At 43.6% G+C, this 25902-nt stretch overlaps 1 protein-coding gene across 4 annotated transcripts; it reads right to left on the bottom strand.

Annotated features, from left to right (window-relative positions):
* Positions 1-662: 662 nt before the first annotated feature.
* Positions 663-25798, bottom strand: IQCB1 (IQ motif containing B1). Of its 4 annotated transcripts, none has more exons than XM_027804610.2 (14): positions 24901-25528; positions 23916-24078; positions 22118-22247; positions 19807-19900; positions 18650-18749; positions 18100-18272; positions 15366-15478; positions 14156-14265; positions 9274-9416; positions 8700-8848; positions 8118-8246; positions 7581-7737; positions 6245-6474; positions 663-1995 (listed from the first exon to the last, which is right to left on the bottom strand). In XM_027804610.2, exons 1-13 carry the CDS (start codon positions 25007-25009, stop codon positions 6245-6247), a joined length of 1800 nt encoding a protein of 599 aa, XP_027660411.1. In that variant the 5' UTR covers positions 25010-25528; the 3' UTR covers positions 663-1995. The 4 variants fall into 4 exon arrangements, with proteins under 4 accessions (XP_027660411.1, XP_055573993.1, XP_055573992.1 ...); XM_055718018.1 differs by lacking the exon at positions 663-1995 and adding an exon at positions 25678-25798 and having other exon boundaries at positions 5964-6474; positions 24901-25168; XM_055718017.1 differs by lacking the exon at positions 663-1995 and adding an exon at positions 25548-25659 and having other exon boundaries at positions 5964-6474; positions 24901-25168.
* Positions 25799-25902: the final 104 nt, after the last annotated feature.

A 25902-nucleotide genomic window follows, 5' to 3' on the forward strand; every position in this document is an offset into this window, starting at 1 on the left:
GCACGGCTCGGCTCGGCGGCCGCCCGCCCCCCGCTCGCCCCCCGCTCGCCCCCCGCTCCCCCGCCTTGCCTAGCGTGCCTGGCGGATCCCGGCCGGGCGCGGGCTGGCTCTCGGCTCCCTCCTACGGTGCCTGGGATCCCTCGTTTCCCACGGCCGGCAGCCGGTCTAGGCTGCCCCTCGGCTGCCCTTAGCCGAGGTCCAGGCTGCTGTTGTCCTAAAGCCAGCGTGGCCCGGGTGACTTTGGCCACTGCCTGCCCCCATCAGCCCCGCGGGCTTCCACGCGGGATGGCACCTCGCTGGGACCAGCAGAGCTGCTCAGGGAATGAAGCCCGAGTGATGGTAAAGCCTCCGTCTGTCCCTGTTCCTGAGCACAGAAATGAGTTGTATCCTGCACTTGCAACTGTTTTATTTTAATTTGCTATTTTAGGGGTAGGAGTGCCAGCGTGAAAGCCTCTTCCCTTTCAGATACTGAGGATTTGGCAAACTTAGCGGTTGCTGTCATTGTTTGTAGGCTTAAGTGTTGCAGTTCACTGGCTCTATCATGTAATGCTAGATTGAGCTGGGTCTTATTATCCATCTTGTATGCGTGTGTGCTCATCTTGTTCCAAACAGACAGGTTCTGTATTGGTGAGACATGTTAAATGAGGTTTTCCTGATCAGAATTGCTCTTTCTTGGTTTTATTAAGTGATCAAGCATAGGCAAAGACATTGTTTCTGTTCAAGGACATCATTAAACAGAGAAAAACTAAATCCTGCAGAGAACAGCTGAATGCGGAGAGAAATAAAATAGCATGGCAACCCTAAGCTTTTCCTGTGTTCAACATCTGACTATACAAATGCTTTTTTTCCTTCTGGGGCCCGTCAAACTCCCATTTCACCTTAGTAGAAAGGGATTTCAGTGGCACTGGGCTCACACAGCATCCTCCACTGAAGGCGGTTAAAACAAATTACAAATGCAACATACAAAACCTCCTCAGTAAGCCTCATCTGAGAGAGGAAAAGCCAGAGGCAGAGACAGAACGTGCTCAAGGTCACAGAGGAGTTCTCCAGCACAGCTGGGGAAAATTGCCAGAGTTACGGTGTCCTGACCTTGGTCCTCACCTGCCAACTTTGTCATTCCGTCCTAAGGCGGCAGCAGAGTGAACCCAGCCCTGCCTGCAGGTTCAGGGAAGGCAGCGGAGAGGGGACGGGAGGCACCTGCTCTTTAGTTCCCCTTGGTAAATCTGGGCCCGTGTATCACTCATTTAGTAAACAAATTATTTTGGTTCTTCACGGTACTCCAGGATGCCTGGAGGATGCCCCGCTGTTACTGTGCTACAAAGAAGGATGGTAAGGAGAACTTGGAGACCTATTGCGATCATCTTTGCAGCTCCACTACAAAGAGCTGCCTCCTTTTCTGACGTGTGCCAATTTATAAATAGCCCCAATTCCACTACTTGGAGAAAGCTTTCGTTTCTCCTTGTACTTGCTGTATGTGATACTCTGCAGTGGAGAGCAGGTATTTGTACCCGATTCTGCTCCCATGGAAATCAGCAGTAGAAGACTCAGAGACGAGAGGTGAAATAGCATCGCAGTTATCTCCTGTCCTCAGCTCAGAGCTCCTGTTACAGCCAGTCTGAAAGGCCAGGAGACGCCCTTGGACTCAGCAGCGCAGTCTCAAGCACACGCCTGTGTCTCTGCTGGAGGTGAGCATCCTGTTTGCAGAGTCCAGTTACAGCTAAAGCTGGGGAAAAAAAGGATCTGTCTGCATAAATAGGAATTTTCCTCAATTGCAGGAGCCAGCAGAGGACACTGCTTTGTCTCCGGCTCTGAAAGGGCTGAGTGATCTTTTTTTCTGTTCCTTTTGCTGCCTTCTTCCTGCTCCATGACTCTGGTGGCACTTTTGGCAGAATAGTCGCTGTCCCTTCTTTTTTATCCATATCCATCAGAGGATTTTGTTTTCCAGGTTGTTTGTTACTGCTGAAGCTGTAGCAATAACGCTCCTGTATAGCTTTACTTAAGGGAGGGAAGAAACAAAACCACATGACAAATTGGTCCAATTTATCACAGCAACAGAAACCTGCAATTCAGCTAAATCACCCCCACAGGCCAGCTTAGACGGTGCCGGTATTTAATGACCTGAGCGCTGCTGCCTTTGCAGCTCCAGCTTCACCTCTGCCCCTCTTCATGTCACAGCGTGCCCCCTCAGGTTTTTCGCTCCACCAGTGGGGAAGGGCACCCCAACGCTTCCTCTGGGATGAGCAGGCTCTGTCTTCAGGCTGCTGGGGCAGGGCTGCTTGCTATCTATCCAAAGTGGCACAGCCCAGACCTGCTGGACATCACCACATTCTGCCCCTTGTCCTACCTGGCTGGACCACCTGTGTTGCCCAAGCTCCCAGCTTTCTGGCCATGCCTGTGGTCTGTGGCAAGCAGACAAGCAGGAGCAGGACTGGACCCATCCCAGCTCATGGCCTCGCCTAGTCTTTTTTTGGGTGATCATATAACCCAGACAGGACTGTTCACCTGGTAGCAGGCTGGACACGGCTTCTGGTCAGCTGTCTACATCTGTTCCCATTATTCAGAGAAGGACTTTTTACAAGGACATGTAGTGAGAGGACAAGGGGGAACAGCTTTAAACTGAAAAGGGTAGACTTAGATTAGATATAAGGGAGAAACCCTTCGTTATGAGGGTGGCAAGATGCTGGCACAGGTTGCCCAGAGAAGCTGTGGATGCCCCATCCCTGGAAGTGTTCAAGGCCAGGCTGGATGGGGCTTTGAGCAACCTGGTCTAGTGGAAGGTGTCCCTGCCCATGGCAGGGGGGATGGAACTAGATGATCTTTAAGGTCCTTTCCAACCCAAACTATTCTACGATTCAGACAGGAGTATTTTATTTGAGAAGGAGCTGCAGTGAAATAAATAACCAGTGACATGTCCTGCATGTGGTGCAGGAGGACTTGAAAAGAGGATGAGCCAAGCTATGCCAGATCGCTCCCACCCATGAGCAAAGGGGCGCAGGAGGGGAACCCAGGGATCTCTTTTGCTGGCCCAGGCTCCAAGCTGGCCACAGCAACTGGCATCCGAAACCATATCCCAGTTCTGCCCCGGCGTGCTGCAGTGGCTCCTTTCTGGCTTGATCTACCTGGGACAGTAACGGGAACAACTGACAAGCTATACAGTTCTAGATGGCTGCAGGCATGTTTCCTCATGGCTCTTTTGCCTCCGTTTCCCCGGTCTGTAAAATGGAGAGGAGCGAGATGTCCTGGTGACAAGCACAAAGTAAGAAGGCGCAATTTTATTTATCAGGGCAGTGGCGGGGCAGGGGAATTTGTGCTGCTGGGCTGGTAAATGACCCAGCAATTTGAATTCTTCCAGCAAGATCGCACCTTCCACCAGCATCTCTGTCCACTTAACAAACCCCATTATCCAGCAAATTGCATATTGCAAAGGGGGAGTTCATTATCCACTCCAATGGCAGTGAGTGGCAGAGGCCATTATAATAAATGGCTTTTTGGTAAGATGCCTCTACAATTCACTTGGTATTTAACACTGGCCAGGGGGCTCATCTCTTTACATAAAGTACATTAAGCAAAGCACCTTTGTGAGCATCCCCCTGCGCTAAAGAGCTGTTATAATGAGAGTGATTAGGAATAAACATAACAGCAGAGGCTGCTGTCTCAAAATAGTTTGGGTCAGTGGCTGCACAGCAGAGGGGACTATGATGTGCACAGAGAACTCATGGCTTGCTGCGGCTCATCCAGAGACACTGGGCCTTTTCCAGTGCCAGAGCTAGGCAGCTGCTGGGGGGTAGTTTCCATCCCCTGGAGTGCTTGGGGACTGCCCCCAGCCCCTCCACCCTGGTGGCTGTAGGGCACCTGTCTCGTTTACAGGCACGCCCTAAAACTAATAGCAGGGCTGTGCACAACAGTATGTAACTCAACAGACACAAGCAAGTGCCCTGGCAAATTCTGAATTGCTTGTTCCACCAGTTAAATCTCCAAGAAAGGAACTGAGAGCCAATTCAGTGCCTTCCAAATCACAGCTCTGTTAAAAAAAAATTAACATAGAGCATGGCTCTTCCTCTTGGCAGCTGTCCAGTTATTAATTTCAGTGTATCAGCTGCATTTGAATGGGCTTGGGCTTCTGCCCACTATTTCTATTTATTTGTTTTCCATTCATCTCTGCTAAAATTAAAACTCAAAACCTTCTAGAGAGAACTGAAAACAAACATGCTGAACCAGTATTGCTGCCCACATACAACTGGCAGAAATCACATTTTCCTCCTCTGCAGTGAGGTAAGATCTAATTCTTTCAGCTCTCTGGGCTTCTCACCTAAAACATAGCGCAGGCATCTACAGCACTAGCTGCAGCCTTGAATTCTCCCTGCTTCCTGGGCCCATCAGTAAGCAGCAGCCTTTGGCCCCCGACTATAGGTTTTTACTGTGTACTGGGTCATGACGACTGCAGAGGCCCTGTGCTGGAGACTTTTCTGGATTAAACAGCACCTGCATGGTTTAAGAAGAGAGAGCTGGTGGTCCAGATGGTCACTGAGGCTACAATCCCATATAACAGTTTGGACTGTGCCCATGTTACAATGCACTGCACTGGCTGCGGCAAGAACTGCATGTTTTAAGGGAAAGAGGCAGCCCTAGGAAGCGCTGTGAACAGGACAGGCAAACAGGGCATGGCGTGGCACCTGGTGCAGCAGCTGGCACAGGGGGGATGTGCAGGGAAGGTGCTTCTTCGAAGGAGGGTCATTCCACTGCTGAGTGGGGAGACTTGAAGTACACATAATCCAGCAACTGACCAGCTGCACAGGTCAAAGGCACTAATCCTATCTGACCCTCAAGGCAGAATGGTGGGCACTGCTCTGAGAGCCAAGGCTGCAGCTTCGGCTGGGGGGTCTGCACCATCTACCTCGGTGGTGGCCGATGCTTCCACGTAGATGGAGCTCCTGAAGGGAGAAGCTGCTGCAGACCTCAGACCTCGACCTTTCCCCTGGGGCAGGCAGCAGACCTGCTTACAAAAGGTGTGCCCAGGTGAAGGACCTGCTGCAGCAGGTGGCTGAGCTACAGGAGGCAGCGAGGAGGCTGCATAACATCAGGGACAGCTCGTTCTGAACACAGTCTGCAGTGGACCCACGGCCAGACAGTCAAAAACTCTCCCACTGGCACACACAAAAGGGAGGGGGGGGGCAACAATGCAGAAAAATGGAAGCTTGCAACAGCAAGGACCAGCAGGAGGAAGAAGCTTTCCCCAAAACATGAGGTATCCTTGCAGAACTACTTCACCACTCTGCTGGCTGGAGGAAAGACCCATTACATCAGGAGAGATGCTGGAGCTGAGCAAGGCAGCTCGATCTGCTCCCCATGTAACAACCAGCACAATTAAGAAAAGGCCACAGGTGATAGCAGCAGGCAAGTCTCTTCTGCGGGGTACAGAGTCACCCATTTGCTGCCCTGACGTGCTCTCCAGAGAGGCACGTTGCTTACCAGGGGCTTGTATCAGGGATGTCACTGAGAGGCTGTACAAGACTTAGCAGTCCACTGACTTATCTGCTGCTGTTGTTTCACGTGGGCACCGGCGATACAGCCAGGAGCAGCAGTCTGAGAAGTATCAAGAAGGATTACAGAGCCCTGGGAGCAGCAGTAAGGGACTCTGGAGCACAGGCAGATTTTTTATCAATCCCCCCGGCCAGGCTGGATGGGACTTTGAGCAACCTGGTCTAGTGGAAGGTGTCCCTGCCCATGGCAATGGGAGTGGAACTAGATGAGCTTTAAGTTAACTGGAGTTAGCCGTTTTACCCTTCCGTAAGCACGCAGCCTGCCTAGTGCTTGCTTAACTTCTTTCTTATTGGTGTCTTTCTGAACACTTCTTTATCTCAAAGCACATCACCTGATAAAACATTTTGCTATAAAAGCCCAAGCTTCTACAATAGCATGATTCTTTATGCATCTGTGTGCAAAAAAGAATTGAAAAGCCAAAGTTTATGAACTTACTTTTAAAGTGACACAAATTACAAAATATCCTCATTTACAACCACAGTATTTAAATCCTATTTGCAACAGCACAATCAATAGGATCTAACTGCTGATGCACAGCAGGAGATCCTTAATATGACAAGCAAAATGCACTAAAAGAAAGCTTTGTTTTTTTTCAGTGCTTTGTCTTCAAATTCAAATGTTTTCCTTCCTTAAAAACACACACAAATGAATGCATAGTGCAAGGCATGAGTCTGGTTGAGTAAGAAATTTTTCTGCTGGTTACCTAAATGGATTTCCTTCCACCAATAAATAAAGTCCCCAGTTCTGCATTTAGGGCATCATCAGGAATGACATCATCCTCTGTAAACTCATCTCCAAGCTTCTTCCACCATGGGCAGTGAGTGTATTTCAGCATAGTGTTGTGGGATTGTCTTGCCTTGGTAGCTACAGGGACTGATCGACTCATAAAGACATCAAGATCTTTTTCTGTGGTCTCTGCTAACCTTGGAGCATCTGTAAGAAGAAAGAGAAAGATCTTTCTGCATGATGTTTGCGGTTTTACAAGTATTTCAAACAAGAAAAGAAGGAGCACCACCCTCCCACTTCCCACTCTCCTAGGTCACTCCTTTTCCCATGCTGGCATTACAGTTTTATGGCTGCATGATAAACCTGACTGGAGAAGCAATCCAAAATATGCCTAATCTGAGAAAATAAATACATAATGGGGGAGGGATAATAAGGCAGGAAAGCAGGACTACTTCATTCAGATGCAGTGGTGTCATCCACCAAAATGACTTCTTGTGAAACTATGATCTAAGAGAGAGAGAGGAGCTCCTGGTCACTACTGCTAGGTAGCTCCTGGCTACTGTTCCTGGCGCAGGGTGACATCAGCATAGTGCTTCCACTGCTCTGGCACAGCAGCACTGTGTATTCCCTGCCTGGGGGACCCAGCAGAGTCTAAGAGTGTGCTGCTGATTTGCCTGTTCAGGGAGCATTGAGCTGCAGTGACACAGCATGTGACAGGAAGACAATAGAATTCAGTAACTTGCTGGATTTTGTCCGGCTTGGGTGCTCTCTGGTGGCTGCAGTTCGCTATTCTCACTCTTTCACTCTGGGTTCCTTGTCTGGAATTAAAATAGCACAATAGCAAATTCCTTTCAAATCAAGTGAGGCCAAAGAAAATGAAAACATGACTTGGAACTCATAGCTCAAAGATTTCCCTCTCTATCTGGAAGAGGTGAGTGTCTCAATCAGTAGCTTGCTTACAACACAAGAAAACAGAACAAAGCAGAACAAATGTAGAAGAAGAGGTTCTGCGAGATCCCCTTCTTAGAAATTTTACTGCCTTTTACTGGGCCGTTGCTTTTCTTGTGAATGTATCAGAGAGGTACTTTTAGCAGATGAGTAAGATGCTCCTTGAAAAGCAGGTATGTATACTTAACCAACTGCAACACTTGGATAACGTCTAACAAAGCCTGAATCTCAAGACAAGGCATATGGCAAAGGAAGAAAGATATTTCAGTTTTTAAATGAGGCTTTGCCAATGTTCCCTCTAATTTTCTTTCTAAATTAGTTTAATCCAAATGGTTATCAAAACTATGACCAGAGCGGTCACATACTCATTAGCAGCTCCACATCAGTGTTGACCTGAGCCAGTAATGTCTCTCTTCGCTGTGCTGCTCTCTGATCCAGTCTGTTCCTCAACAGGAACTGTGCCAGCTTTTCCTGGGCCTGCATATGTAACTCTTTACTCCTTTCTTCTGACATCTGGGAAGCCTGGAGGAAAATAAGAGTTTATTACCATTAGGAGCTGGCTATTTTAAATCCTTTTTGGGGGAGAATATTGTCTAAACAAGGAATGAAAATCTGTTCTTAATTGTTAACTTGATAACTGTGCTTCCTCTGCAGCTCTCTCCAAAGCTATCCATCATCAAGTATATAAATTTTCTAAATACAGTTTGCTTTGACCCTTTTAATTAGATTAATGGTTAAAATCCCCAATATCCTAGTGCCTTGCTGTCAAACAAGCATGGTTAATATATGCATACCTCACATGGATTATCTTTATTGGAATTTATGAAGCTGAATATATTTCATCCCTACAGTATTTTATGCTGCATCATTAATGAGAATTATGAAATGACTAAGAAACAGACCGGATGCAATTTGATGTAGTCATCCACCTTCTGCAGCAGAGCCAGTCTCCGCTCATCAGTCAGTGCCTTGGGTTCTTTCCAAGGAGAGAGAGGTCTCCTCCTCCTTAGTTTTTCCAAGAATTTACAAGCCTTTGTAAAGAACATATAAGAATATGACAATCACAGACAGGACATTTGTCTTCTCGCTTTGTCTGTAATCAATCAGTGAAAAAAAAGTTTCAGTACTGCATCTGCTAAAGCATAAATTTAGCTGTGATGCTGAAAAGACAACATACAATGGTCAGCATGAATACTAAATAGCAGGTAAGAACACTTATCATAAAGTACTGACTCATCTGTGGTATGCCGAAATTCCAACCTTAGGTTTCAAAGTGGCAGCTCTTATATTTTAGTTACAAGACTGTAAGGCTTTGTAACCTATGCAAGGTTTAACTTGTCTGAGCAACTTGTGGCTCCAGATTATCATCCCTTGAATAATTTTTTAATAAATTATGGCTACATTGACACTAAGAGAACAAAAAGAGCTTTCTGAGGAATCGTAAAAAGTCCTACCTAATGTTAGAACAAAGTATATATACTTACTGCTCTCTGAATGACCACAGCTGCTTTATACTCCTTAAGAGATTGTCTCTGTTGATGAAAATTTCTTCTTGCTCTATATCCTCGCCAGAATCTCTGGATAGTTAATGCTGATTTCTCCTCCATTCCCTCCATGTACTTATCTACCTGACCTACAAATGCAACAAAAATCCAGTTATGAGACTGTGGGTTGAGATCTCTTAACAATTTACATTTTTAATTCAAAAACTAGATAGTACTAAAAAAGCTTGGTGCTATCAGTAAAAAACCTTTCTTCATCCAAGGTGTGCTAGCTATGGGCCATGTCTCAGAGACTCACAGGTGCAAAGCAGCTTTGCAACCCAAGAAAACTGGGTCTCTGTTTCTCCTACACCATTTTGGAGGCTGCAGATCTTGATCAGCAGTTCTGAGCCCCTGTAGAATCAGCACGTTCTCTGTCAGATAACTGGGTCAGGAGAGAAGACAGTAAGGCTAAAGTGCAAAAAAACCTACAAGATTAGGAAATAAATTTGGGGAAACTGTTCTTAAGGAGACCCAGACAATTTAAACTTCTGATACAGTTTAATATAAATCATACTGGCATGGATTGTTTCCAGTAAGGCCAGCTGTCTTTCATGGAAGTGTCTCATGGCCCTCTGCCTCTGAAGTTTCATTTGCAGTTTTAGAGCCTCATCTTCCTTCTGTTTTTTTAAATGCTGCAACTCCTGTTCTCGTTTAGCTCTGCAATACACAAATACATTAACAATTAGCTTCAGTTGTACATTTCTTAAGATTATCTCTCTTTCTGTTAAATGGTTCAGCACTGAGGGAGAAAATCCACAATATAATCTGCCATCCCAGCTGTTGGCTGCAAGACTACACCAAGCAACAAGAAATCATCTGCAAGCTAACAAATTACCACAGTATCTACAGCCACAAAAAATTCTGAGCCAGTCACTCAATCTGGGATCAAATCAAAGGATATATTTTCACTTAGGATAAAGTTCTAAGGACCCTGAAGGGAATGATGCTCTGTATGGGACATTCACAATCCGCATGAATGAGAACAACAATTTTGAATCCATCATCAGGGAGATAAAGCAAGATTAGCCATCTGATCTAGTACACACCTTTTCCAGTGCACCCACTAGCATGCATGGCACCTGCTTTCCATAATACAGACTATTATTTTTGTACTGACTGCAAGACTAGATCAGAATGCTGGCTGCTAAGGCTCACCGCTTAACTTGGAGGGATTTTTTTTCTCCAGGAAATACAGACTGACACATTTTCTCCATTGACTTTGTTCAGAGACACTAGTGAAGAATTTTATTGCAAATTCTTCCTGATCTGTACTAGTTGTAATTTGACATTAGGACGCTGCCTCTCTGTGCTTGGCACTGGAAAAGTCCCAGCAGATGTTTCACAGATGAGACAACTGAAAACTCTGTTAATGGCCCTGGAGTGTTTAAGCTAGTAATAGCCTGTATATCCATTATACATACATTCATATATCAATAAAGAGACTAATACATTAATACTAAATTTATTGATGTATTATTACTATAATTACTGAGACCACTTCAACATGGTCTCGGCAAAACATGAGGAGCTGTGAGCTAGGACCCCCCTTCCCTTCACTACCCCTTCTCATCCCAATGGACCTGACCTCATTAGCAGCTTAACTTCAGACTTCATGAGTTCACCCCACAATAAGGTGTGATGTTACTCTTCCTCTTCTCCTATCGCAGCACGATCACTTGCCCACTCAGGACCTGAGTACGCCCACTAGGTCCACTGCCCTGAGTTCTGCTCTCCTCTAGCACTTTTCCAGGGACAATGAAGGGAGCACGTTAAGCACTAGTAAAGAGAACAAATGGACAACGCACAGGCATAAGGCATGCCAGAAAAGAGGAAAAAAAAGGCCATAGACTAGAACTAATGTCCAGCAATTTTGGTACTGCTGCATGTCACATACCTTTAGACTCACAGTACTATTGAGTTATTTGTGTGTTTCCCCATTGCTAGTATAAATAAGCTGCTGTTTTCCCACCAACCATACTTTCCCCTCCATCTCTGTAACTGAGTGGGGAAAGATGGGATGGAAGCTATTGTGTAAAAAGATGCACTGGATTTAAAGATCTGGTCCTAACTGATAGAACAGCCTCCACCACAACCTGAGAGACTTTAATCCTTTTATGACAGTAATGCAGATGTAAACCGTGCTCGCACATCTGCCTACAGAGACAGATCACGGTATCTGTGATTACGTCAGAATGGTCTCAAGGAAACTAGAGGTTTTCAGCCCACACATTTCCACGAACTAAGATCTGTAAATCTTCACATTTTTAATCCAGGTAGGCACATATTATACTTCTAAGTGTAATGATGTCACAGCATCAAACAGGACTTATGATGACATTTTCTTGATAAAACTATTAATAATTTTCCCTAGAAATTTTTATCAGCTCCACTAGGTGGAAAACTACAAGAACATTTCATGAACTTCTCAGATGTGCATCCGTGAAACTGCCAACAGTGTCTGTCAGGTATTTAAATGTTTCTTTGATATGTATTCTTTCCTGTGTAGTCTGCAAAACACATGCTCTTCTTCATTCTCTGTTCCTCCTAATGGTCAGACACATTTGTTTGCACAAGACCATGCTGTGACAGCGAAATGCCTCTGAACAGAGCAAAAACATACCCAGAGCATAATCCAAGCTTCCTTCAGCAGTTCATGGCACAGATCAGCCTCCCTCTGATCATCTCTTTATATACATAAAAATGGTTTCATTTTTGATGCATGATTAATAAAAATTATTGTCATTTTAACAGTTGTACAATTAGCTATGTAACAGTGAACTAACTTCAAGGACAGATTACAGTCTCTAATATCCACTGAGAAGACATTTCTGAAACCACAGTTTCAGAAGTTTATAACTCACAGAGTTTAAGATCTTCCACTGCAGCTGCGAGTGAAGTTTGGAGTTTCAAACTCAAGCAGTATTTAGCCACACTTGTTCTAAAATAAATCTGTGAATATAACCAAACCCTGACTGTTAAAAACTAAAAAGTACTCTTGAAAACTTTTCTAAAGTCACACTTACAGTAACCCAAACACTATTTTTCAGCATAACACTAAAGTGCAGCTTTGAGCTGGACAGAATAAAACCCAATACTGGAGCTGTAGTTACATGGGGACTTACTAAGCCGTAAGCATGCAACTATAAGGACATTAATACATTTCCATTTCCCTTAATATTAAACAAACACATTCAAAAGTCCATTTAAATGACTCACGAACTACTTAAGAGGCACTCACTAACACAATGCTGAAAATATGACACAAGAAAGTCAAGTAGCTTGCTGACAGCCTCACCACCTTTCCCTTCTGCTTTACAATGTTACATGTTAGCCCATCACCCAAGTTTTCCAGGCTATGTTTTTTGCAAGTTACTTGCAAGGTGCCTGATGAGGGCAGGAATATTTGCTCAAAGTGTATGGTGAAGTAAAAACAGGGACAAGGATGTCATTCTTGCTGTTTCAGCTGGAGCGGCTAGTGGCCCTCAATACACACACTGCTTGCCCCAGCAAATCTTCCAGAATGTAAGAATTACATTCTAGATGACAAATCATAACCGCCTGCTTTCCAGGTTGAAAAAACCTGCTGTGGAGTCTGAACTTGATTTAGATCCCTTAACCTACATCAAATTCACACTAGATTTCTCAAAAGACTTAGCCTAACGTGCTAACATTACTGCTGAAATTCTTCTTCAAGCAGGACAAGTATTATTTATGTAGCTTCCTCCTCCTGTGGTACTCCAAGTCAGAGGATACAATTTCTAGGTCACTGAAGCGGCTCCACTTCTGAGAGTCAAAGATTTCAAATATTAATGAAGAACAAGGTCTTGCAAACAAACACTACACTGAACAAGTACTATGGGCCTTGGTTTCTGCAGCACTCTGGCAAGGCAGATTGGAAACTCCAGGACAGCTCCACAGTCAATTTATGGTGGAATTTTGTGTCAAGTTAACTGTGAACCAGTTGACTGTTCTACCATCAGTACATCACCTTCTAGTGCTATTTAGTGCAATCCCATGCTACAGTGTGCTGTGCTTTTAGTTTTCCAGACGCTATAAATTTTTACACAGAAAACATATAAAAGTATCACAGAAGTAAGCTTTTTCATGGAGAAGTTTGGCAGCTGGGAAAGGGACAGTTGGAGCTTTTGGCACCAGAAGTAGCAGTTTGGTACTGCTGGAAAAATCACAGTTTAGATGTTTCTGCTAAAAGAAACTGTAGTGAGACAGCTCACGTTGGCATTACATTACCTTTATGTTTCAGAAATAACAGCTGACTGGAAAAAGGCATCTTCAAGATGAAGGAACTCTTGGGCAGCCCAAACTTACACCCTGGGACATGGGACCAAATCCTCAGGGAAATTATTTCCAGGAAGGACAGGAAAGTGAATGGGAACAGCCAGTATAGACATATCACAGGCAAATCATGTTTGACCAGCCTGATTGCCTTCTGTGATGAGATGACCGGCTCTGTGGACAAGGGGAGAGCAGTGGATGTCATTTTCCTTGACTTTTATCAAGGCTGTCATCACAGTGTCCCATACAGGGCAGGGCTGACACTCAAGAGGAACCTCCACAAATACAGAAAATGGGTCAACAGAAACCACATGAAGTTCAAATGGGAAGTTCTGCACCTGGTACAAGATAACCTCATGAACCAGTACAGGTTGGGCACTGACTACCTGGACAGCAGCTCCAATGAAAAGTACCTGGAGTTCCTGGTGGTGACAAGTTGAACATGAACCTTGCAGTAACAAAGGCTAGCTGTGTAGTGGGCTGCACTAGCAAAAGCAGACAAAGCAGGTCAAAGATGATAATTATTTCGCTTTACTCTACACTCTTGAAGGCATAGCTGGAATAATGGTCACACTACTGCCCCCCCACCCCCCCCAGTAAAAGACAGATACTGACAAACTGGAGGGATAGATGCTGTCCAACAAGAATTAGGGCTGCTATGGAACGTATGATATACAAGGGCAGGAGATGAGATGGGTTTGTTTAGCATAAAGGAATGGAAATTGATTTCTGTCTTCCACTACCTAAAGGAAGTGTTATAGAGAAGACAGAGCCAGACTCTTAGAGGTGCACAGAAATAGGACAAGAGGCAGAGCTGTAACAAAGAAACTCCCACTGGCTCTAATGGAAGAATTCTTCACAAGGCAAGTCATCCAGCACCAGGACAGGGACCAAGTGCAGTGGTGGGTTCTCCATCCCTGGAGACCTCCAGAACTGGATACAACCCTGAGCAGCTGATCCCACTTTGAGGCTAACCCTACTTCAAAAAGGATATTAAATTAGATGACCTAATTTTTTCCTGTCACTCTGTGACCTGAGAAAAACCAAACCAAACCTTATTACATTCTTTTCCTTAGTGCTTTTTACAAAGCCATACTGTTTACCTGAAGCTTCTCTGTAAAGTGGTCACTGCCTGGGGTAGTTTTTTCAGCCTTTTCCTTGTCTGAAATCCCCTCCACATAGCCTGGATTATACAAGCTGCTTGATGCTGCCTCTGAAATTAATAAAGCAGTTGGTAGAATATTTTCTCTGCATATAAAACCCCTTTATTACTGCTTGCATATCTGGAACCATCTCAACATTGGACCAAACACCATCAGTTTTCAAATGCATCAAAATTCAGTACTTGTAACAGCTTGGAGAATTTAAGGTCTCATAAGGCAGTTACGATCATGAACCCTGTACTTGCTTCAAAGGCACCTAACCTAATCATCTGAATTGATGCTCCCTGTGGTGAACAAATGACTCCACAGCACAAATATAAAATACATATTAGCTGCATTAATCAAGGTTAGAAATTTGTATTTAAAACACCAAAGCACTTGATACTTCAAGTGGTGATTCAATCAAAATACCTACACTAGACAGGACAGAAAGACAAGTTTGGAGAATTAGCAGCAGAAAAAAAATGTTACATTTGCAGTATGATCAGAAGTCACTGAAATGCAAACATGGAAAAAAAATCAATTCTATTCTTAAATAGATTTAAAAAACACCCACAAACAACAAAAAAAAAACCAAACACAAAAGACCCTGCTCTGTTGAAGATTAAAGCAGGTCTCTACAAACATAACTCTGATTTCCTTTAAAGTATTGTCTCTGAGAAACCTGCATGCAAAATTTTAAGACATTCATAAAACACATATTTTTTTGTTTATTGGGAACACAGCCCAGAAGGTATTCTTACTGAACATTTCCTCTATAGGCCTTAATTCTGTGTGAATGCTGCTTAGAATTCACAGATCTAAATCTGTAACACTGATGTGAGAAAAGCAGATACAGTTATTTTTGTTTTGTAGTTATCACAATAAAATCAATTATTTTTCCCCTACAGTTGTACAGAAATCTATGGTCAGCATGCAACAGAAAGTCAATCCTTTGAGTCATAGTCCCTTCATCACTTCACCATTTCATGATGTCTTCAAAAATGATGGAGGGAAAAAGAATAATAAATGGGAAATTTAAAAATCCATTAATGAAAAAATAACACAGACTTTGAAAAGTGCCAGAGTGATACAGTAAATCCATTTCAAACATACATAAATCACATGTAACTAGGGCTCCACAAACAAAAGTCTCATTAAACTTCAGCACCTGTATTTCTCCTTTTCCATTGGATTGTTCCAAGTATAGTAGGTCCAAGAGTTGACTGAGATCCCCATCAAACCCTTTGCCAGTCCACTGCTTACTTAAAAGCCCTTTTAATCCTACGAGAGAAAGAAGCAGCACATGATACTGGCCAAGGTGAATTTTTCTTTTCAGCATTTCAAAGTAACAATTTTCAAGTCAAATATCAAATCTGATTCTGTATGCAAAGGAACACTAGAGCCGAATACCACCAGTCATCTTTGAGTTTCAATGCAGAATATTATCAATTAATAGCTAGTGCTCCAGCTATCACAGAGAAGCATTACAGAGTGAGTGTAATCTTGTATGTCCAAGTCACTATCTATTGTGTCTACAAAACTGGCAGTTAAATTATCAATGTACTTTCAGAGTCTTATCAGCGAGTCATTGTCAGGTACTAAAAGGATGTAAAGCACCAGGCAAGTGCTAGGTTTTATTAGCACTGCTTTCATATTTTTGATAATACAATTTATTTATTTATAACTGGAATTCTTTGATGTCTTATCTGCATAGCATAGTCTGTGAGCACATTGTGCATCCAATCCCTGAGACAAAACAGCTTTTTAGGTCCACAGTAGCTAAAAAGCACACTAGTGCCCCCCTCACAACACATACACACTCCCTGTGCTGCACACAGGACACAAGCAGACAGTAACACATGCTTTTTGGCTTTTTATCAGATAAATCCTAGGCCTTGAGAGTATGCAGGGAGCTGGAAGAAAAAGGAAGAAGGGCCGAAAGTAGACGTGTGTTTGGATAGTCTCCCAAAGAACTGCAGATTCAAGTAACTCTTCCATCTTCAAGTCGTTCTTCATAAGCATATTCATACACTGGACAACTACAACACTCATACATACCGGGTCTGGATATGGAGCACAAAGTCCTGCATGCAAACAGAAGACGCACCTCCATTCTATCATACTTGCACCATTTTGGAAAGTCAATGACAATTAAACACTTCAGGAAAGAGACAGGTGAGACTTCAAATGGAGTGCCCTAAGGCTGCCTGAGCTTTGCAAAAAGCATGTAGCCTGGCTACACAGGGCAGTTCCCTCAGAGACGTCCTGTGGGTCTGACACAACCATTTGTCAGTTTCTGTACAGCCTACACAGCCGTATGCAGCTTTCAGCTACTAATGGGGGTATCTCAAGCATGCCTCTCTGATGTGTCAACCCATGCAGACAAAAATGCCAGGCCCTCCAGGAAACCTGACGTAGTGACTGTGCTAGTCTTGGAGACATGAGGTTCAGGTGATGTCCTCACCTCCACCAGGCTGCCTTTACTGACAAAAAGCTCGCACTGAAGTACCTCATACTGGCAACAGCTGAGCCACCGTGAAGCCAAGCTACTTCAATGAGATGGCCAGATGGTGGAAAAGCTGCAAGGCTTTCTTTGTTGCTGTTATTCATCAAACTATCTAAAGGATTCCAAAGCCTGAGTGAAAACATAAGGACTCTTAACTTGAAACAAAAAATAGAGGGAAAAAAAGTGATAGGTTTTTTCTCAGTGGAAACAAGAAACATGTATGGAAGAAAGATGAAGAGTCTCTAAATAACTGTGGCATATTGTGATTCTAGAGCAAAATACAGCATAGTCCTTTAATGGAGACTTGCACCTCTTCAGACAAGCCAGCATTCTATAGCTTGGATGATCAGACCATCAGAGCAGCTTCACAAGAATCCACAACGTGCCTTAGGCATGTTATACTTAATTTCACACTAAAAGGAAGTCCTTCTCCCTCAGTTCTGTTCAGAAAAGCACGGCAAGGCTGCCCATTTGGTCCAGAAATTTGTCTGGCTGGCACTGCCTAGTAAATAGTCAGCACATGCATCAAAAAAGGGAATTGGACCTTTTTGTCCAGCATACCCACTTCTCACTGTCCTTGTCCCTAAAGGACTGAGCCTGCTCACAAATAGTTTTCACCACCAATGACATTTAGAATAAAAGAAGACCTGGCAAACACCAAAGCCTCTTAAGTGTCCATGGGCATGACGGACTAGGGGGTTTCCTGGAGCTCCCTCCTAGGCTAGAGACAGAAACATTAAACGGGACACCTCATTAAATAACGAATAAAATAGAGCAAATGATATGTATGCTGAGCCTCCTCATCTAAAGCATCAAGACAAAACAATAAACTCATTTCATTAATTCCTGGGAAGAGTTCATTCCAATCGCTTGGGTATCAAAAGCAGTCAGTTCCCAGTAACAGGACAGCACCTATCACATGAACAGGCCTGGAACAGCCAGGGTCAGAAGTTGGCTTTAAGTAAAACTTTCATGTTTATGGATTAGTGAGCCATCTGCACACTGGCAGATGTCTGACACATGGCTCTTACTGCGGCAGTAAGGCACCCTGCTTCTAGAATCTCTCAATATCCAACCTGCACAGGAAAAAAGATGCAGAACATCACACAGAAAGAAGTAAAGCCCATCTGCCTGGAAGTGACAAACAGCAGCTTTAAGAGGCAAGTTGCCACATGCAGTCCTTAATACACAGAAGAAAATAAATCTAGGAAACAGAAAGAGGTGTGGCACCTTAAACTACAATGAAAATTAACAGAAAAGAAGGAAAATCAACACCACAGCACTTCAATTTCCATCTGTATTGGGCAGCTATTGAACAGAGATCGGACATCTTTGTGGTTTTTTACAGTGAATTTAAGAGGAAGCTGACTGATTAGTACCATGCATGTTTACAAACCTTTGTAGCGAGCTGTGAGTAACTTCACAAGCTGCTTGCAAAATTTTGCCACCAACAACAGCAGTTTCGTAGCAGCATTTCCCACGACAGGATTGGTAGTAGATGAAAGCTTATAAACAAGTTCATCCAAAACAGAGTGAAGGGTCTCTTCATCAACCTGATACAAGACAGAACTTCAAAAAGAAGAGGGAAAAAAAAAAAAAAAAAAAAAAAAGAGGGAGATGGGATAGAATTGAAGTGTTAATTACAAACGATAAGTTTTTTAACAGTGACTTATTTTTAGATATGTCAGGCACTCAGCAAGCCAACATCCAGCAAGCTGGACCAGCAATCTGATTCAGGCAGTACTACTGCTTCAGTCAACTGATTCCCATTCCCACAATTTAACAACAAGATAAAGAAAATAGCTATTTTTTTCTGTTTCTACAACAAAGACTAGGAAGAAAAAAACCCACCACATATGTATATGAAAAAAGTTCTATTTTACCAAGCAGTAATGAACTGAGTTTTAAATATAAAATTCAGAAAAATCAATTATATGAAAACTAACCTATTGACCCTCAAAATACTGTGTAAAACAGACATCGTTATAACTGCCGTTTCAACATCATCTGTTATTAACAACTGCAGGAAGTGATCATTTTGCAGTACTGCAAAAAAACAAACACAAGCAAACAAGAAATCACTCAGTCAGAACCAGACTTGAAAATACCATAAAACAAATGAACTTAATTATGGAACATAAGCCATAGCAAGAAAAAACAGATACTGTTTCTGGAACAAACTCCCTCTTTTATAATTTTTACACTTATACTGGAATAAGAAACTACTTCAACAGCCAAAAAACATGTTGAGCCCTGTTTTTTCTGCCTTTGGATATCCCTCAGGCACTGGTGTTGCAAGCTTTTATTCAGCTTTAAAACCTTTTATGTTGCATTAGTACCAGTTGCTTATTACAGCAGTGGAATTATCACTAGGGCAACAATATCCGGAAAAGATAAGGACTTTAACCTTGACAGTTTATTACATGAGGTTTATTTAATGCAAGTCCACTGATGTCATTAAAGTATGATCTTTTTTATTCTAGTGTATCACTGTCTATATATTTAGTAATTTTTCTGGCCATATGTCTTTTTAGTTACGCATCTTACCATCATTAGGGTTTTGGTCTACATTAGAAACAAAACCAAATTCTGCTTTTTAAAATCAATGTGATTAACATTAACTTAATTGAAAGCTTATTTTGGCAAGAACTGTATAGTGAAGTTTGTTAGGCATTTGTAAAATTTCCTGGCATGGTGACAACTTCAGAAATCTGTTTTCAAGTCTATCCACTTTTCAGGGCCAGCAATGTGCTCTGGTCAAATTTCTGCATATGTTAATCACACACAGGTAAAAAGATCAACTGTATCTTATCAGAAAAAAAAATATATGGGTTTTTTAAGATATAGAATTACAAAGGGAAATGACAGGAAAAGACTTTTAATGTTTGTCTCAAAGACTAGAAGGGCAGCTCTTCAGTATTTCCCTTTAGTCGATCTTTTCCATTTCAGATATTGCTATTTCTGTTGAGTGGACTACTTTAAGAGTGATAACATCTACTGCAGTTTAGAAAACTAGGTAGAAATTAGCTTAAAAGTGATTCTTGATACCTGTAGTTGCCATAAATAAATTTTCAGGTGTTTTATGGGTTTACTTTTCCCTTACCGCACACTGCTAGTTGAAGATGCCCACCGAACAGCCAGCAGATGGCATCAGTTACTGTTCGGAACCAGTGTAAAAAATCTTGTTTTTCTTCATCCTAAACAAAAGAGAAGTAGGTAAAAGCATGTACAGGTGTCTTCACTGAAGACTTCAGCTTGCTGTAGTGAGAAGGTTGGTATGCTTCAGGGATGTGGAGACCAAAACTCCATCAAATTCCCAAATGAGGTTGATGAAACTGTAGGAACCAGTCAAAAATAACCAATTTGCAAGTCCTTCAAGGCCAGAGATCAATACAGAAAATCTAAACATGCTACAAAAAGCATCCATTCCTTAAGAAATCATACTAGAGAGCGAGAAGTCTTCTTTACTCCTTAAAAAATATTTGATAGCTTAAGAGGGCTAAGATGACAAATAATAGCTCAATACAAATGCATCACAGATTTAATCTATAAAGTGGGAATATATTCTTTAAGATTAAAGCACAGCAAAAAGGGGTACAAAGTGGCCAAGGACACAGTTAAAATGGAAGAGATTCCTAAAAACTGGTATGGTGAGGCTTCAGAAGCACCTCCTAGTCTGAGGTCTGTGAGCAAACAAGTGACTATGAAGCTGAAGTTTGATCCATTTGCCAAACAGACTGTTATGTGCTTGCCTGTGATAACACTGGACTGGTAAAAATGACCAGGAATAATCGAGGTCTTTAACATGTGAACACACATACAGATGTGCAGTCCAGAGACTGTATTGCAGGTGCAAGCCACAGGAAATGTAAAATCCTGGTGTGTGAGACAGCAAAGGACCTTTTGGTAGCGCTACATTGCTGACAAATGTTATAATGTGGAAATATCAGGCCAAGTGCTTTAATTGAGCCTCCACAAATGAAACTCTGGAAAGCCTATTCCTAGATCTGTGCTGCAAGTCCCAGCCATCAGTCACACTTCAACTCTGTATTTGCTTCTTACTGACAATGAAAGATACAAAATCACAGTAATAATTTAAGCTGTAATATTATCTGTCCTGTGTTTTGGCAATATGTCAGTTTCTGAAAGCTATTTCAGTACTTCCCTTGACTTCAAAGACTTGTACAAAAAGCAAATGAGGGCAGAACAACCAACAAATCTCCACTGGTAGAGTGGGATTTCCAGAGTTCCACTGAGCAAGCACCAAGTCTGGGTGCCCAGTCACCTCTGAGACCACAAGGTTTAAAAGCCAAAGTACTAATTATAATGTAGACTGCATTTGCATTCAAAAGAAATCTTTGCCCACAAGCATGACTCAAGTTGCATGTAGGCTGAGACATAATAAGAAAGTGTGGGGGAAATTACATATTGCGGGTAAGACTTGAGTCTCCTGGGACGTCATTCAGGAAGCTTCCTTCTTAAGTACTAAATGCACTTCTGAAGTATTGAACTAACAAAATAACGTTACTATACTGATACTTTCTGAGAATTGGCTGTGTTTGTGTTGTCCATCACAAAACTCTGTAGGAAAACTTTGACCAAGTGCAAAAAGCCAGTAAGCCAAGAAATTGGAAAAATGGGGATATTAAAAAGAAACTCAGAATCCATGAGGTTGGTTGTTTAAATTATTCGTGGGTTTAATCTGTTGTTTTTGTCTTGTGATTCTGGAACTCAGAATGCTTCAAAAGCACAAGGGAACCTAGATGGGTAAAACCCTTCTCTGCAAAGGGGGAGAGAAATGTGAGAAAGTGTTCACATCCACAAAATCACAAAGTCTGCCTTTGGGGTTCCCAATGTGCAGGTTCAGCAGCAGTGAGTATTTTCAGATTTTTTTGCCAATTTCATGGCAGAAATTGTATGGCAAAACAAACTTCAACAAATACAATTTAAAATCTTAGATGTCCTAAACCTTTTTTGTAAAGTTGAACAAAGCAGTGGGAACACAGCCATTACAAAGACTGAACTAATTATATGCAAAGTTAAAAAGACACTACCATGATTGGGATGCTGCCTTTTGTTGTAAGGCATTTTTTTTTCTATCATACTGCTCGAATTCTTCTAACCTACTTGCAATGGCATTCCTTCCCCCTGCCTTTTAAAAACTGCAAAAAGTAGTAGCCAAACTCTCTAACAAGCCTATGGTAACAAAACAGCTTTGCACATGTAATGGACCAAATCCTCCACAACCACAGATTTCAGTTTCAAAGCTCCAAGGCTTAAGAAAAACTACTGTAATTTCTGGAAAACAAGTTTTCATAATACAATGTCCCTAAAATAATATCCTACTCATAGAGTATGTAACCTTGGAAAGTTTACAGAGGTTTTCTGCTCTTTTAAGGATGAAATTTGAATACCTTCATTGCTCGGATAAATCGTGCCTGCAAGCGTCTTCCCAAAACCAGCAGGTTGTCTATAGCTGAAGGAAGAAATGTCTTGTAAAATTCCTCAGGATCTTCTTTCACCTCTAGTCCTACACAGCAACGACTGCAATGGGGGGAGGGGGAGAGGAAAAAAAAAAAAATCAACCTGAATAGTTGAGGGCCTGTTTGAACAGTTTTGAATGAATGTCACGTCATCGGAGAAGAAATGCTTCACTGGCATGGGACAATTCAGCACTAACAACAGTTAACTGCTGTGACTGGCTCCAAGGTAGCTGCCTCAAAAGGAAAGGGAATCACTGGCAGGCTGGAGACAGCAAGTATATTACTGCGTATTATAGCCTGTCTTGGTTTAAAACACATCCAAAGCACATTCTCTCCTTTAGCTTCATAGGATCAGTTCAGGCTTGTTACACATGCGAGGGAAGGGCTCCGATGGTCATAAAGGAAAGAAAAAAACAAAAGGCAAAACAGAAAGGTAGACAAAAACCTATCAAAGGAAGCCCAATGATGAAGGAGGTGCAGATCAAGCAAGGAAAACAGGTATAAAAGAAATATTACTTACTGCAAAGTTTTGAGCAAGTCTGCCTACAACTTTCCCCTAACTGAGGGATACACGTGGGCTAGAAATCAGGTCTTCAGACCTCAGTTTTCTTATATGACTCGCTGCAAACATGTTGGTCATTTCTGGAAGAATTTTTACAAGAAACTGCATGTTTTACAGCTGGGAAGATTTTCAATTCTCTACTCCGCACTGATACTAGTGCAACCAAAAAGTCTTAAGTTTTATGAATTTTGCTTTCTAGATAGGCTTTGTTAGCTTTTTGTGAATGCACATGCGTAAAGCTTTGCTTACCAAAGCCCTTGGAAAGCAAATTCCAGGCACGAAGCCGAGATTCATCTAGTTACAAAATGACATTTTTATAGCTAAAATAAATTTCAGTTTTCTCTGCAAACTGAAATAGCTTACAGGAGATGATTTAAGTATCACACAATTCTGGTGATAAATCTCACATCTCTTAGTGAAATTCCTGGCATTAAAAATTCATACTGCAGATATAGCATAAATAAGAGATTGTTGCCTAATTGCTTCATGCCTTAGAATTTTGCTTCATAGTTACGCCAAAATCAAGTGCAAGTTGGGGAAAATTTAAAACTTATTATTTTTCCTGACATCGAAAATTGAGATTAGATCACTGAGGATTTGAGTTTAAAGTTGTCTTATTTACTAGCTATGAATTAAATTTAATAATGCCATTCTCACAATATCACTACATCAAGCTATCTAGTCTGTATGAATGTATGAATTGTGTCCTCTATTATGTTTAAAATGGAAATAGATATTTAAAATGGGTATATTAAATAGAGCCAAGCCAAGGTATGAGTCAATCAGGTTGACGATTTTAGCAAGATGAAATTTTAAGTACACAAACTTTTTAAAGTAACTGCAGTTACTTTACTGGGTAAGCAATTACTGGGTAAGAACTGTGACACTGATGAGTACTCTTCACAAAAAAAGGTAAAGCCAACACAAAAACTGTTCCCACCAGTTTACCCAGCTCAATGAAACACAATTCGAATGAATTAAAGGGGACCAATTAGGCTATGCCTGACCCCTCTGCTCTTGACTGCTCCCTGCACTTTAACCCTGGCCTTTCCTGAACAACAAGCCTTGTTCTGGATGGGAGCCAATGTATTACAGCTTGAAAAGAAAAAAGGCAAGATGAAAGGCCAGAAAGAAAACAAGAATACAACTTACTAGCAATTTTTTTACCTTAGAATCTCTGCTAGCTGGGTAGCAGTAGCCCAGCCACCACACAGTCGAGAGTGGTCTTGTCTAAGGACCAGCAGGCAGTATCGAGTAAGATCATAATCATATATATCTTGCTTAATTTTTTTTGATTCTTCAGATCCCAAGGAGGCACTATTTAAAATTCCTGTGGGAAGAAAGCAGGAGGGAGACAGAAAAGCATAAGATTCTAATGTGCCAGATACTTTTTTTTCTTCTTTTTCCAAAACGTAACTGGAGTATGTGTACACAGAGCCAGGATTAAGGTAATTCTAGAAGTGCTAACATCAGCATAAAGTATTTTGTCAGCATTTTTCACTCATACAGCTAGAATCCATTTGTTAGGTGATATGACAATTAGGAAGGATAGCTACACTTCGGTTTTTACATTTTCTCGTTACACATTTAGTAGTAAAACATACATCACTTGGGATATAGCCCATTTGTATGAATTTCCTAGGCCAGCTAAAACCACAACCGCTGTGAAACATATAGCTTCCTTATAATTACATCCCAGTTTAGAACAGGACCTAACTTGTTTCTACCGTTCCTGTGAGCAGTGGCTATGCAGCAAAAGGCAAGGCAGGGGGAGTCACACGGGAGCTTGCAATTGCACTTCCATGTCAAGAATTAAAAATCGAAGCGAGCACTCGGACCCTCCACATAAAAGCACCGGGGACACGATCTGAGCAAGCGCGAGATCCTTGCCCACATCAGCAGGGGCTTACAAACAGGGTGACAGCTGATGAGAAAACACATCGTTTCCAGCTTGTCCCCAGCTCTTCCTCACCATTGCCAAGCCAAATGCCACCCAACACCACTCCCAGGAAAACCCGAATTATCAACCTCAGCGCTTCCAGCCCTGCCACAAGTGTTCAGAGAACCCTCCTATATTTAAGCAGGCAGAAGAAAGGCGGCCTGTCTACACTTCTCTACCCTATCCTTTTATTTTAGAAACGGTGTTAATTACCCTTTAACTGCAGAAGCAGCAGGGGGATGTCCTGCTCGCTGCTCTCGGTGACCTGAGCAGCCAAGGCCAGCACCTGGGGGTCCGCAGCCGCGCGGGGCGCGCCGGCCATGGCGGCGGGATGGCCGCGACCACCGCCTCACACCTCTCTCCCCCTTTTGAACTGCTCCGGCGCAGCCGCGGGGTCCTTAGGCCGCTACGTCCGTCAGCCGGCCCGCTCCTGCACCGCCGGCTGGGAGCTGCCGCTCCGCGGGCGCCTCAGGTCTCCCCCCTGAGGAAGGGAACGGACATGGAGGAAGGGCTGTCGCGCTCCCTCGCGTCGCCTCCCGAGGCCGCGGGACCGGCTCTGCCGGCAGCGCAGGGCTCCGCTGGAGCGCCCGAGAGAGGCCCCGCGGGGCGGGCGGGCGGGCGGCCTTGCTGCGGGCCGCCGGCGTTCCTCCAGCCAGGGGCGGAGGGGGTGGAAGGGGCCGCGGACGGGCGCTGCCCGCCAGCAGGGCGGCGAGGGAGAGGTGCCCTGTCCCACTGGGGTCGCCTTGGCGCCCCCCCGGCCTGCGCGGGCGGCAGTCCCGAGGCCACCTAGCTCCCAGGAGCGTGGCCGCCCGCAGCGCTCTGCGGGCAGCGCCCCCCTCCCGCTCCCCGGCCCCTCTCACCGCCGCGTGGGGGCTCCCCCACTTCGAGGCGGGGGGACTGGAAGATCGAACCCGACGGCTCGAACCCGCCCGCTGCTCCACACACCCCCCTCCCCTCCCAGCTGTGTGGTCGCGGCCGCTCCCCACCAACCAGGGCTCTCCCCTGAAGGAGGAGGGTGTCATTTGCATATCCGCGTGCGGGCTGGCGCCTCCGACGATTCCACTCGTGGAAATGCACGGAGGGGCCGCCTGGTCGCCCAATCCAAGACCACGCTGCCCGTGACGCACCGCCCGGAGGGGCGGGACTCAGCCGGCGGCGGCCTGTGGGAGTGCGGGTGGGCAGGGCCTAGGCCGGCCCGGGGGGGCGCGTCCGTCG

The sequence above is a fragment of the Falco cherrug genome, chromosome 8 (assembly GCF_023634085.1).
Source record: "Falco cherrug isolate bFalChe1 chromosome 8, bFalChe1.pri, whole genome shotgun sequence".
NCBI classification, from domain to species: Eukaryota; Metazoa; Chordata; class Aves; order Falconiformes; family Falconidae; genus Falco; species Falco cherrug.